This window comes from Rhagoletis pomonella, unplaced genomic scaffold (assembly GCF_013731165.1).
Source record: "Rhagoletis pomonella isolate Grant_MI unplaced genomic scaffold, Rhpom_1.0 Rhpom_scaffold_00005, whole genome shotgun sequence".
In the NCBI taxonomy this organism is placed as follows: domain Eukaryota; kingdom Metazoa; phylum Arthropoda; class Insecta; order Diptera; family Tephritidae; genus Rhagoletis; species Rhagoletis pomonella.
In genome coordinates this window covers 50183533-50198926 of record NW_023458559.1, presented here as the reverse complement: position 1 = coordinate 50198926, position 15394 = coordinate 50183533, and the positions used below count along the sequence as shown (strand labels likewise).

The window sequence follows — 15394 nt, the reverse complement described above, 5'->3', positions numbered from 1 at the left end:
ATCCATTGCCAGGATTGGCCGAGCTGTAAACACTGTATAAGAGTATACTAAGTATTGCTGAGTGTAAACTAGCTATAAGCATATCAATGTATCTATTTCGATAAGTTGAATAAATACAACTCTGGGGAGGCCATGAAATGAATGATGGGGGCACTTCCGGAAAAACCAGAAACCAAGACACACGCGAGTTATTATTTATCATCAATTATGTCCATTTAAACAGAAGATCGACCAAGTTTAAAAAATATCGATAAGTTTTATACATCAACATTGATGATAGTCTACATCAGAGGATTTGAAAACTATATAGCGATAGCATATAAGTCGTAATTTTAATGCTGCTTGGCCGAAAAAATTACAATTAAAAAATTACGATTTTGAAATATTCTAAACAATTTATTTCATTAAGAAGGTTCTTTTCCTCAAAAATTTCTTCTGCTTCTTTTTCTTTTTGTTCTAGCAAAGACTCCCGCTGTAGAAATCATATAACCAGAATGCCAGAATATATGTAACTGTTAACTTTATTTGTATACTCGGAGCACTTTCAAATTATCACATTACCGCCAATCGTTTCTATCACTTTTACGACCCACTGCTCATAAAATTTATTACATCATTAAGAAGCAAAAAGCTGCTTAGCCGTCAATTGTCAGCAAATCGGTCAAACGCTATCAAAACAAAAGCGCTCATTCTCAAGCATACATAGTTAGCTGCGGAAACTGTACAAAAATACATTCACCTTTTTGTTTGCAATAACAGCGCATACTTACGAGCGTAGATTTATAGAAATCTGCAAAATATTTGAATGGTACGTAAATGCAATCCACACCGAAAGCCATTGCAGACAGGTGGCTACCACAAAATAATAAAATTGCATAAATAAAATGCGGTTTCGTGTTGCCACTTACGAGTCAACCTTAAAATTCTATGTGCATACATACATACTTATATTCGATGTATAGCTTTTTCGCTGCCGTACGCTTATGTAAAGCTTGTTACATTTTCTGTGTCAATCGGCTCAAGAATAAGGCGAAACAGCAGCAAACGATAAAGGCTATAAAAAATTGTTTAGTAAGCTGAAATGGGTGGAGAGCAGACAGAAAATAAAACAACAAGGCATTCAATTTCCCTGCGAGCGCAAACGTCACCAATAAAGTCATTAAATTTTAGCTGTAGGGCTTCCCTATTCTACAAGTAGATCTCCTGCACACAGGTATGTATGTGGCTAACTTAGTACATTTGTGTATCCATGCAAAAGTCTATATTAAACACACAGCAAATGACGCGTTCTGTTATCAACAGCTGAGCTGTTGCTTCTTACATATACATATGTACTACGTATTTCTCTGTTCTCCTCGCCACACATTTGCCTTTTGCTTTGGCACTTTTTTATTTTCTTAGTTTAGCGGTCCAAACAAGTGGCTTTTGTCTGCTCAACCGTCCATTAGAATGCTTCTTCAACTAATTACTTATACAATGTAGGGTTGCTTGTGTTTGTTTCTTGTTGCTTGAGTGCCTCGTGGTCTATGTGGTTTTAACCTATATTTGGTTTTGCAAATGGGTGATGGTGATGCTAAGAATACTGCATTCACAAGCACTTAAAGTAAGCGACCAGTTGCAGGTGAGTGTATTTTGAGTTATAAAGGCTGTTATAAAACGCAACGGACATATTAAACCCGAATATAAAAAAAATCGAAATCATTAGTAGCTCACTTACTGAGAGCCCCTCAATCCCACGCAAACCGGGCAGGTTTATGAAGAGTTTTAAAGTGACTTCACCTCATCGACTGGCAAGCAATTGCTACCGCGTGGATCAGGTGTAACAATTAGTCTACCGCGTAAATTTAAAATGCCTTACCAAAAACCAATCAAAATCGGCAGCTGCAGCTTTGTGTGCGTAAGAAACCGTCTCCTACCTGAAAGGCCTCGCGTATAGCTACATTTTGTTTTTCGCATACTACTTTCTAAGCTGATATGAGACACATTTGTGTGAGGTTCCTTGGCCGTGTTTTTTCTGCCGATTTAGATCGGTATCCTTCTAAGTGAAAACAAATCGCGGCTACCATTTCTGGCCAACAATAGCCTGGTATTTATAACTACAACCGTAGCTTAGATTTTCCGTGACTAATTTTAAGTACCCGTTGAGTAGGCGTAAGACCTTGACCGGCTATCTTTGGTATCAAATGTTTACCTCTCTTATGGAACCAATTGCAGCTGTCTTAATGGTAACTACACAAGCCTGGAAAACACTACTGTGGTATGACAGCCACAATTTCGGTTTGACGGTAGACTCCAAATATTAGACATCTCAACCGGATCCTCCTTTAAAAATCGCCCTGCTGGTAAAAAACAGAAAAGTTCAATGGTCTTTCCATGAGAATACCTCATCTCACCGCTCATTCCTTGAAGCAATTAAAAAGAAAATGAACTCTTTAGAACCAGATTTACGATTTTCTTTGCAATGACTTTAAAAACATCGACCTCTTGCTTTGTCACCATTTCCACAATGATAAACTTTAATTGAAAGTTTTACCCTGGGTCAAACTGAGCGAATTTACTATATCATAATAAGCAAGCAGAAAGTCAGCACTTGAAATAAATAAATGTCATAGAGGTATCTTATATTTCCTACTTTAGAGAACACGACCGCCTTATAAGAACTAAGGCGAGTGCACTGCTTGCAACATCAGCCGAGTAGGCTAGCATTCGACAACTCTTTCTCTCCAAACCTCGCAAGAGTGTCACTTACGATCGATGGCAGAATTGAAGGAACAAACTTGTCGGATACCATTATTTAGCCTACGCTGCATGAAGGCAGTACCCCATTCGACTTCAACAGTTCTCTCACAAAACCGTGCGGTGAATGATGCTGTCCAGGTCGGTTTTATCCAAAGCCTATCCAGAATTCCGAAGGTAACTAATTGGCTCTGCTGGTTCCCATGGTAATCTATGCGTACGACTATCAGTGTGATTCAGTATACCCATGCAAACAAATGCAGACTCGCACCGAAATTAAAATTCGAATACAATGAAGATACGATAAAAATAACCATATCTAAATATGTATATCAATAACGATAACCATAATCATAACTTCGTCGAAATCGATAAATATTTCGTTGAATAAATCACCAATAGTTTCCATAAATATATCGATAACGACATTGATGAGTATTTATTTATTGCTGTCGAACGATATATCGACTAAGGATACTGAAAATTATATCGATAAGTTTACCTTTGGCGACTTTGAAAAATATTTCGATAATCCTGCCAAAGAATCTATCAACAAAGATTTTATAAATAGTATCGATAATTATATCAATAAAATATATCGATGAAAAATGAAGAATTAATTTCGTTAACAAAAACGTATGATATACTGATTTTTCTTTTAAAAATTGATTGGGCCAAACGTAATTTTTGGTATATAATTTGTTCATTTTTGCTTAAAATCGAATGTAGAAATCGAATATGTCATAAATTTTTTCGGAATTAAATTACTCCGCGCTAATGTACATATCTATAACGACAAGAGCTTTCATACTTTTTTTGAAAAAAAAGATCAAAAAAATTTCGGTAAAAATTGTATGTACATATCCATAAGAATGAGTATATGAAGATACATAAATATGTGTATAGAGCACTTAATCAAAAAAATTTATCGATATCGATAGTAATAATTATCACGAATGCACTTTATCGATATCGATTAAAACTACTATTACAAATAAATATGAAAAATTTAAAAAAGTGTTTTTTTCACTTCATTACTTATTGTTAAAAAATTAAACTTTTTACTCACAATACCCTATATTCAACTTTACAAACACTTTTACGATCTTTGCATACCTGTGGCATACCGCAGGCCATACGCTCCCATCGCGAACCTCAATATAGCACATCAACGTCACTTCAATCAGCAGCGGAAGCATGACAGCTTACGAATACATACAAAGCAGAGAATGAGTGAATGAGTGAGTGAGTGAGTGAAGAAAAGAAAACGAAATTGGCAGCGTTGACCGCAAACACTTTTTGGCGCACAAACCGCAATGAGAAAAGAAAAAAAAGTTACAAACATATTTGCCGTACTACTGCACCAAAGCACTTGTTGTATTCAAAGCACACAGGTGCGATAAGTCGTCACCATTACATGCAAGCGCACCTGCACAGGTTGGAGGCTTGCGGGCTGCAAAGTTCTTTGACCAAGAAACCTTTTAACTGCGCCATTGCTTCCGAAAATAAACACAGACACATATATACGAATACGCATTCGTGCAAAAGTGTGCCTTCTGCTTGATATGCGTGCGCCACATAAATGTCTCCTGCAACAATTAGTTGGCAATTTTTTAACGAAATGTTTCTTTCTTCTTTTTCATTTTATTTTTTGCTCATTTTTAATGCATAACATACTATTTGGATACCTACAATTTGGCTCAGTTTGGACACTACCTTCGTACCCTTTTCACTCGCTGCATGCGGTTTCTCCCTCTGCATTGCGGCCACAATACTATTTATTACCTCTTATTTATTTTCTGTGGCTGTCAGCTTAGTTGGCCATTTGTTGCATTGTGCGTCCGGTTGGTTGTATATCTCTGTTGCCTTTCTTGGTGTAGCTGGGCTTGGCGTAGAGTTTTATTTTTATTTTTATTTTTTTTTACTTATTTTAGCATTCATAGGGCTTCCCTAAACTGCTTTTACTACACACATTTACTGCCTCCTAGATAAATACATATATACATACTTCCCCAGCTCGCGTCCAGTTTTGTGTTAGAGTTTTTCCATTCCGTCTCAGTTTGTCGTGTGTGTTTTGTGTGTGTCGCCATATTGCGTGACCGACTTGCTATTCTTTCTACATTTACTTTTATTGTTCTTCGGTTGTATATTGAGCGCGGTCAGGTTTCTTGGGATATACTTTCATACATCCATGCATTTTGTGTCCCATATTCATTTTAAGTAGATATATGTATATATGTAGTATATCAACCCACCTACATGCATTTATATAGACATAATTATATACATATGCATGTGCCTGCTTTTAAATTTCGTGTTTTTATTTGCGAATGCACCCTCTTCGATTTTTGTTTTTGTTTTTTTGTATTTGTTCACCTATCACGCGATTCACACAATCGCCAACACGTACCTTCATGCGCATTTATTTGTTTGATTTTATGTTTTTTTTTTTTTAATTTTGTGTGTTTTTATGATATGCTAAAACATTTTATTTACTTTTATTTTTAGATTTTTAATTACGCAATATGTTATAACGGAAATGTCTGTGCATTAATTTTTTGGCTTTGAGTAAAGAAAAAAAGAAGTGAGGGAACGCCTTTTTCGCCATGCGTTTTTTGCTTCTCAATTTCAACTTTTGGCATCAAGCCCAATTGCGCAAGGCTTAGGTATCGCCTTGTGTGTAATCAGCAAGATCTCGCGTGCCAGTTAGCTTTTGTCCTATCATGAAAATGTCATATCTCGCCATCTAATGTAGCCATATGTGACTAAATGCACTAAGTATAAACGAACGCTAAATTTAAAAAGGATTGTGGGTAAAGTCGTTCATAAATTTTCTCGTTTTTTTTTTAATAAATATGTAACTAAATATGTGCGTTAGGGTGGTTCAAAACAAAAAATTCCAAGATAGTTTCGTGCACTTTCCAAAATCTTTACTCTTGCCGCAAGGGATGCTGGCACTAAACTTTACGTTTCTAAGTATAAATTTAGACGATGCTCATGAAATTTGTACATTTTACTCTAGAAGTAATTTTAAATATATTATCCAAGCAATTGAATAAGCCACTTATAAATATTTCAAATTTAAATTAGCAAAAAAATGAACCAAGCTTCAGTTTTCATGGCAACAGTAGCCTTTTATAAAAATCGCCAATATTTTTGCCAGTTTCAAGGCGAACCAGTAGCACATTTCAAGTTCATTAAGCACCCTGTATTGGTATTGGAAGGAAATTAAAAACTAAATGAAATCTTTTTCGCCATACAAATATTGGACCACTCTAATGGACGTATGTATGCAGTGAGTTTGATATTATCTTAAAAGAAAAACTAAAATGTAAACGTAGTTTTTTCATAAGAAATTAGTGTGAAGCATTTTAATAAGTTCTTTTAAATTGTGTAATTTATGAGTGACAAACCAAAAAAACACAACAACATATACATTGGCGAAAATACAAATATGGAAGAGATATTTTAGCATTCCTTGACTATTTCTTTTTTTTTTTTTTTTTGAAGGTGTTGTGTTATCACACAAATCGGAGCGACCTACAGTTTTACGCTGACTCCGAACGGCGATTGTATTTTTATGACAAGCTGTTTTTCATGGCAGAAATACACTCGGAGGTTTGCCATTGCCTGCCGAGGGACGACCGCTGTTAAGAAAAAAACCTTTTTTTCTACATTTTTTTGCGATGTTGCCTTGACCAGGCCTTGAACCCAGGTGCTGCGAAGTGGAAGCGCGCACTGCTTACCACTACACCACAGCGGCCGAACTCGAACGAAAAATTGCCAAAAACTACTATTTCAAACTTGCGCTTTATTATGCTAAAATTTAATGGGCTACAAAACCGCATACCAAAAAAAAACAAACAAATTTTATTAAAAAATTTCAAATTTTGAGGAACATTTCTTAAAATTCATTAGGGGTATTCTCTGAGTCTTGCAAAGCGCTTGCATGGTGCACAGATTGCACGGTTAAACGCGGTTTTCGTATGGGACAGCTTTGCAAACCGTGCAATCCGTGCACCGTGCAAGGGCTTTGCAAGACTCAGAGAATACCCCTATTGAGTTTTGATAAATGTTCTACAAAGTTTGCCATTTTGTTTTATATTTTTTTTAGATACTAAGCTAAATTTCGGTAAAAAATTTAATTTTTTAAACATCTCCTCTTTATTTACATGCATACATAGATAAAGCCAATAAAAACATAAAAAAATAGTGTGAAAAAAGTAATTACTCTGCTTTTAGGGGGCGTTCACTCTTCGCTACATTGAGGACTCGTTGCCCAAATTGTTTCGTTCTGATCAACCAACATTCGAGCGGTGCCTGGAAGATTTCGAAAGCAATGTACAGTAGAGTATTACGCTAAGCACCTACTAAAGGGTGGAGCGAAACTTTTTGTTCGTAGTCAGAGTGGGGTAAGCAGCTGGTATTCTTTAAAATACGCTCTGCACGTAGATTTCGTTGTCGTCATGTCATCAGTTGAGGCGCATCGCGTTTTGCGCTTGCGTCATCAGCAACAGGGAAAAGAACTTCGCCAGTATCTGTATGCCATGACGAAGATGGCCAAACCGATCAGTTTGGATGACTGCTGCTTGATAAAGCACTTCATCGATCGGATTCCGGATAGCATGGCGAGCAAGAGTAGCCTGTATGAAGGGAAAAACTTAAAGAAACCGAAGCAGCAGGTACGAATTTATGAAAGGATTCGACCGGGTAAGCCTACGTCTTCAAATATTAGCCAGCAAGTCCCGGAGCTATAAAGAGTAGCTTCAATTGCGGGGAACATGCACATTGTGCCGAAACTGTCCACGCAAGCGGGTGAGGAACCCCTGATTATTAGCAGAAACAACAAAAAAAAATTGTAGACTTGAACAAAGCAGAAAGTGTACGGAGATCAAAAGCAAACTTCTAAATCCAGAACTTCTCCAGTATGCTATCGACCAGCCAGTATCCACCAAACGACCGCAGAACATAAGTTAAGGCCAAGGCAGTACAAAGCCATGCAGAAAATTATGGAGAATCAGTAATCAAATTTGGCGCCAAATTTATGAAAAACGTGATCATCTGAGACGGAATGATCGCAGAGAATGGTCAAATGTGAGAAATAACATACGAGATTAATAGACGAACTATCGTTATAGTGGAGAACCCGACCAATACAAACAGGTGATGCTGTTACACAAATGTGGGGTCCTCCAGTTTTACGTCTCCGGATGGCAAATGGCTTTTATGAGAAGCTTTTTCATGACATAAATACTCTTGGAGGTTTACCCCACTGCTTACACCCTCCCACTTACTTAAAAGAAATATATTTCATTCATTACCAGGAGTGCCAGATGCTATAGAAATTCAACCGTTTTCATTCGTTTTTTAAGAGCCTAAGTCATTTAACTTGTAAACTACAAAATTGCTTATCGGAAAATCTCCTGCTTTAGAACTAAAACGTAACTACAATGTTTTATACCTTTGAGGGTTCTTGGAGGAATTTGGCAGGACTTGGAACTGACCCGATACATTCCAGTTTGTCGATAAGTTTCGATAACTTGATACATATCGATAATTCGATAAATTAAAACAACACAAACTCCGATAACTATACAAAATTCGATAACCGGAATATTTTCGATAACAGGGCGTTTCGACGGCTCGATAAATCTCGATAATGTATAATCGATACTCGACAAACTTTTGATACCTCTGTATATAAATTTCAACAACTCGGTTAATTTTGATAGCTCTATATTTTCCGAAAGCTATAGACAAATCTCGATAACTCGTTACACTCTGGTAACACGATATAATTCGATAAGCAGTGATAACTAGATAAACTTACATATGTACACACGATATAACCTCGAAATTTCGATAACTCGATATATATTGCAAAATCCAAAAACTCTACAAATTTCAGTAAATCAATAAATATCGATAACTCGATAAGTTTACGATAACTAGATAAATTTCATTAACTCTATAAAGAATGGTAGTCCAATAAATATTGATGACTCGATAAATTTCATTAAATTGACAATTTTCGAGAATCCCATAAGTTTGTATGGCTCGATAACTATCCGTAAATTTCGGCAACTAAATTTCTGAGTCTAGACATAGATAACTCGATAATTTTCGGTAGCTATAAGCTTGGATCATTCGATAAATTTCAGTAACTTGATAACTTTCGATAACTAGATTTCTTATGACAGAATTTATCTTAATTTTTATCGAAAAAATTCAATAAATTTTCCTACCTTTTCAGTTACCCCTATTCATATGTATTTTTAATTTTTTTCACTTTCTTTTATTTATTTCTTCATCATAACATTTATTTTTATTACAAGTTTAATTTCAAATACGAATTAAAACAAAATGCGAAAACAACTCAAATCGAGCAGGTTTCCTCAACAACTATACACAGATTTTTAAATTTTTAAACGACGATTTTGATCAATTTTTGAAACCATAAAAACTCTCCTCATCTACAGAAAAATACCTTTCCAATGGTGTCCTGGGTTTTGGTGCGGTAAATTCGCCAAACGGAGGCGGACAAAATTTATATTAGCGTTATAGTAAGTACAGATATAGGTTAGTGTATAAATCTTTTTGACTAACACTTATTAAGATCGAAACAAATTAGTGAAATTTCCTACACAGTCTGCATACGGCAATTAGCAAGTGGCATATTACTCGCGCTATATCTGTACTGCACATCACTTCACTTATAACCACACATAAAAGCAGAAGCGACATCTAAAAAAAAAAACGAGGCAGTATGTATTTGGATGTGATAGATAGCATCACTCACATTTGTAAAATTGCATTACAAATTTTTAAACATGCCCGATGTATTCGTGTAACTTTGCTGGCAAATGTATTCGCGCCGTTGAGAGTTCGAATTGTGGTTGTTGTGTCTTCTTCTTCAACAGCATTAGCGACAAGGCATCAATGCTACTTTTGTACTATTACTTTCATTTGCCTTGTTGTGCATCATTTTCTTTTTCTTCTATAGCCGCCGATTATGCAACAGACTTACGCTAGCTGTCTAGCGCATCTGATACTCTTTCCCCTGCCACTGCAACTCCAGGCTCCTGACACCTTAACACTATTCTATAGGCGCGTTGCATTTTATCGCTGGCTTGACCAAAAATATACTTTTAAGCTGCTGCATCATCTTTTTGCGGAAATCTTGTCGAGCATTTTGGTATTTTTGAAAATAACAACTTTTTCTTTTCAGCCACAGCTGCAGGCGCTGCCTTAAGTCGACACTTGGGACCGCTGCCATAGTGACGACAACTTGTGAGTTGTTGAGTCAATGTGGCAAGTGGCTAACTGCTTTGCAAGCTGTGACTGTGAACATTTTGCAAACTACATATACATGTGTACTATGTAAGTGGCATAGCAAGTTGCATAAATTAATTGCAATTTTTTTACACTTTTCGCTAATTTCTCATTTCCCATTTCTTGTTTATGCAGCGTCTGTGCTTAAGGAGAGCGTGTTTGGTTTTTATTTTTATTGTGTTTTAATTGAAATTGCGGCAATTGGGCAAATTGCGTGAATCTACTTTACATAATTTGCTTTAGTTTTTTTTTTTGCTGCTTCATTGTGTTTGACTGCGTTATCCACTTAAGCAGGTATACATACAAAAGACTTAGGAAACGAACGCGCTCGATAGCAAATGATGACTGCCATTGACTAGTCAAGGGTAAGACAACATAAATTTACTTCCTGCTTGGTATATAACTTTTTATATGTAATTGCGCAAATCTCAAATGTGTTTATTTTTTAGAGTGAGTGCAATTTGAATAAATATACCTATTCATTAGATATGAACTATGATTTTAAAACACATTTTATACACATCAGTGAGTTTCAAATAATCGTCGGTGTATTATAGTAACTTGATTGAAGAAATCTATCATATATTTTACAATACTTTATGAGCTCTTCAATCAAAGAATTTGTACTCAATTAAATTATAATGCACTTTTTGTTTCGTACGACATTTTTATAAACCATTTTTCCTACTAAATATTAATACTCAAAAATAAATCACGCAAAATAATGAACATAAATATGCGCATAAATTATTTCATTCATTTAGCTTAGCACTGCTTGCAGCCAGTTGTGTTGATAGCTAACAGTATTATAAAGTTTTATAAAATAAATCTATATCTATATCTATCGAATGTGAAATTGTTATTTTTCGGTGAGCAAAAAAGAAGAAGCATTAGAAGAAAGCAAAGAAGAGCATTAGAAAAAAGTGTGGGATTCGACACTTTGTTAAAGCCAGTATCCTCTGCTTCTAAGAAGACGCGAAATTAGATGATTTGCCAACTTAAATTGAATAAGCATTTTTGCACATTCGATCGTTTGACATGGTAGCGACGATATGTATATAAATAAATAATATTAAACAATTTTTAATACAAGCTTTTATTTTTAAAGTTTATTAAACAAAGTTAAAATCTACCCCGCACCCCCTAATGGCAAAATTTTTTGTTGAGTTATTTCCTTCTATCTAAATATGAAACAAATCGGACCATAAGTACGGATTTTCCAAATATCTCTACTTCCGCGTCACCTATCAAGCACCTATCAAGTGGAGTAATTCGTTTTTATATACATAATTAATACACATTCTGATTACGAAATGTATCGGACCATAAATACGGGGTTTTCAATCATATCGACCCCTGCGCCAACTAGCGGATTAGTTCCTCTTTATTATTGCATTGTCATCAGGTTCTGAGCTAAGTGTGAAGTGACAAGTCTCTAGCTCATCGGGAAGTTGGTTAAAAATTGGATGTAAACACACAGACACAGGTGAAACTTAATAAACAAATATGAAATAAAAATCAATCTTTTTCATAAAATTTCTTAATGTTATAACACAGTAGATATTTCGGATATGACGACCGCTGTGGAGGAGCTGGTAAAGTGCGTACTACTACTTCGCAGAACCTGGGTTCGCTCCCTGGTGCGAGCAACATATAAATTAGGAAAAGTTTTTCTCTAACAGAGGTCACCGCTCCGCAGCCTATGGCAAACGGCCGAGTATATTTTTGCCACGAAAACCAGTCTCTCATAAAATTCATTTGCCATTCGAAGGCGGCGTAAAACTTTAGGTACGTCCATTTGTATAACAACATCAAGACGCATAGCACAAATAGGATGAGAAGCTCTGTCAAATACTTAGCACCAGTGTAAACAAAATATCTGCATTTGGAGTGAAGCGAATCCACTATTTGTTCGCGAGGCGTGATCGCATTCACATAAAGCCACTATTTGGTGAGCTTTTCAAGGTGGTGGCATCATTGGTCTTTACTTTATTATTTTATGCCCTAACTGAAATACCAAAAAGCGCGTCTATTAGTCGACTTATTGAAGGAAAGACAGGCTAGTTAATTGGCCAACAATACCGTGCGATTTAACGTTTCTGCATTATTTTCTTAACGGTTACTTTGGACATCTTGAAAGACAACATTGTGTGAGCCATTGAGGAGATAGAGCCCCATTGCTTGAAAAACTCAGGAAAAATAGACTTCAGAATATGCCACAACATAGCCAGCCGCGGCGACCACCTGCACGAAATTTGATATATTCAAGCACCAATCACTAATCAAGATATATTCAAGCAGACATATCTCTCTATAATAGTAAATTTTGGGTTTGAAATTATGTAATCTCATTATTTTATTTCAATAAAAAAATGGAAAAACCCAAAAAACACCCTTTATAAATACATAGATATATGCGGTCACCGAACTGCTTATTTGCTAGCACTCTGTAGAAACTTAAGCTAAGATACGCAATGCCGATTTTTCATTTGCGAAAAACTGCTAGACAGGCAAAATCGAAGCTGTTTCTTAAATCATATTGTGACAGGGGACGTAAAGTTGATCCACTACTACATAAAATAGTAGAAAATCGTGGTTTCGTATTGACTTCAAAAAAACCAGCGCGATAATGTTTCGCCCTAACTTCCAAAAGTAGTCAAGGAAACTTTGCACGTGCTTCTTAAGGCTATTCTGCCCTATTCGTTGTATTCACTAGACATTTTCCCTTCGGCTGTTAGCTCCCCAAGGGGATGTCTCATTTAAAGATTGAGCAGAATTTCCCTATTGACGAATAAATCTAAAGCATGGTCCATTCCTTGGTCATCTCAAACGTCGACGAATTTTTAATGAGAAGAGCGTACTCTTTCTATCCGAGGGGTTGAAGTTGCGCACTTCCACCCGGTAGGACCAATGTTCGGTACCCGGTCAAAGCAACATCCAAACAACGTGGTTTTTAATAGCGGTCGCCCACCGACAGGCAACAGCAAAGCTTTGTATGGACTGCTGCTATTAGAAAGCTCCTCATAAAAATCCACTTGGAGTTGGCGTAAATCTGTATGTAGGTCGATCCACTTTTGTAACAACATCGACACGCAGGATTTAGAAGCAGCTCGACCAAACTTGTGGAGAAATTTGTTAGCGCTGAATATTTTTTTAGAGTTTTTTTGAATGATGGAACTATTTTTTGTATAAAATGCATCCTTTCAATTCATAAGTCAACCAGCCCCTAGTAAAGATATTCACTAGTTCGTTTATATCTGCTCTTGGTTCACGCTCCTGTTGATCTACCCAAATTTTTTGCGCAACTGCTTTTATCTCTTTTTTGTAGTTTTTTTTTTTTTGCTTTGCATTTCTCTGCATTTACGTTTCATAGCTCTTCGACAACTCTCACTCACAGCCAGCCACAGAAAATCAGTCAACATCCTGCAATAATCGAACAATTGCCCATTATTTTCTTACTTCCTCCCATACAAGCGAAGATAAAAGTGAAATGCCGAAACAAACAAGCGACTGGTGGCCAACCATAAACGTGGAATCGACACTTTGTTGCTGAAGCGCTGTGAAATCGATTGAGAAGGAGGGAGACCACTTGACAAGCAAACCAAATTTCGTGTAAACATATGTACGTAGATAAGTATGTAGATAGATATGTATATGTATTTGTATGGGTAACAAACTAACTTTTCTTGGAAGTTAAAGTCGGTATACCTAAAAACGCATTTTTCTCCATACAAATCATGGTTGAAAATTTTTTATAAGAAGAAAGTGATCATCGCTTTCAAAAAAAAAAAAAACATATTAAAAGTCAACGGTAAGTGTGAGCTAATTCAAACTTGCACTCTATTACACCATGGATTTCGGGACACTGTGTCATTGAGGGGAACTGTAAGGCGAATAAACTGGATATAGAAGATGATATTTATAATACCCTTATAAACTTCTTACAAACTTGTAAACTACTTATTTCCGAGTGGCTCACTAAAGTAGCTCAGCGTTAAACGCAATGGACTACTACTGAGCTTAAGTAAGCAGAATATCAGTTTATTATTTAGTATCGATTAGGCGTACGATTACATGACTTCTGTAGAAGTTGTGAAAAGAAGAAGAGGAAAAAACGATTCTGCACCTGTTGTGCCACTGCTCTGGTCTATCCAGACGAAGAATCTCCACTCTGGGAAGACAATTCTTCGATAACCTGGAGGACATTAAAAGCGTCAAAATTAGGAATCTTCTAAAATCCCTTTGAAGTTCGAAATGGTTTTAGGAGGGACTGGGAGTTTCTGACCCCACATGCGGCATCACAATCAGCCCGGTGCCTAATTGTATCTCATAGACAACTGCGAGAACCTAACGTAACCTAACCTATACCAAAATTTAATGAAATGCATGCTTAAAACGATTCTAAGAAGTTTATTATTTGTGTGAAAATCAGAAAAAATAAAATAAAATAAAAGTCTAGAAGTATTTATGGTACAATACTGGAACTCAATATGGAGATATAAGAAATTAATTCATTTCGTCAAATACTTTGAGGGAAAATAAGTTTTGAAAAAAAGTTTGCTTAAAAATTTAATTGCTTATAAAAACTTTAAAAACTAAAATAAAAAAAACTATCTCAGAATCCCTTTCACATCTAGAAACCTCTCTACAGACAAATTTTCACGTAACAAATTCCAACTGGACCGAAATCAGAGGTCCTGTGGAGAAATTTTCACCCATATTCATCTATAGTAAAATTAGAGCAGAAATAAAATATAACATCTTTATATTATTTTTCGTACTCGTGTTTATATAACAAAAAAAACCTGGTATGAATACCGCGTTTCTGGGCTAGTAGTTTATTAAATATTCATATCGTGACCTAAGGGTGAAAAGGTGCCAAGTCCATTTTTTGAAATTGTTCAGGAGAGACGAAAAATCGATGTAGTCGACTTGGCACCTTTTCACCTTTAGGTAGCGATATATTCATTTTTATAATGCTCTCTTTTGGATTTAGCTAAGTTTTTTTTTAGATTAATAACACCTACCTTATAAACGCCATCGACCATTTTGGTTATTTCTTCGGACTCCATTTTTGCCTGCTTCACCTGCGATCGCTGTTATTGTTGTTGTTATTGTGAGTTTCGTTGACAAGGTTTAACTATGCGACACAAAAAGCACAAATCAAAATATATCAAAAACACAAAATTAGGCAAACACTAAAATATATTTGCGACAAACTTGTGTGCACCATAAAAAAATTATAAAAAAATATGTAAATATTATTTAGGGTCACACATATGAGTTAAGTTTTTATTTTTAAGTGTTTGCGACTTTGTAAGTTTTT

The 15394-nt window shown here is 35.8% G+C and overlaps 1 protein-coding gene across 3 annotated transcripts in view; it reads right to left on the bottom strand.

Annotated features, from left to right (window-relative positions):
• The window catches only part of LOC118739135 (general transcriptional corepressor trfA-like), a 109737-nt gene that overhangs the window by 34544 nt on the left and 59799 nt on the right, over positions 1-15394 (bottom strand). For all 3 annotated transcript variants that reach the window (XM_036470301.1, XM_036470299.1, XM_036470300.1), the window contains exon 2: positions 15096-15208. In XM_036470301.1, the coding sequence (XP_036326194.1) occupies positions 15096-15140 (45 nt within the window). In that variant the 5' untranslated portion in view covers positions 15141-15208. The remainder of the gene's footprint in view (positions 1-15095; positions 15209-15394) is intronic.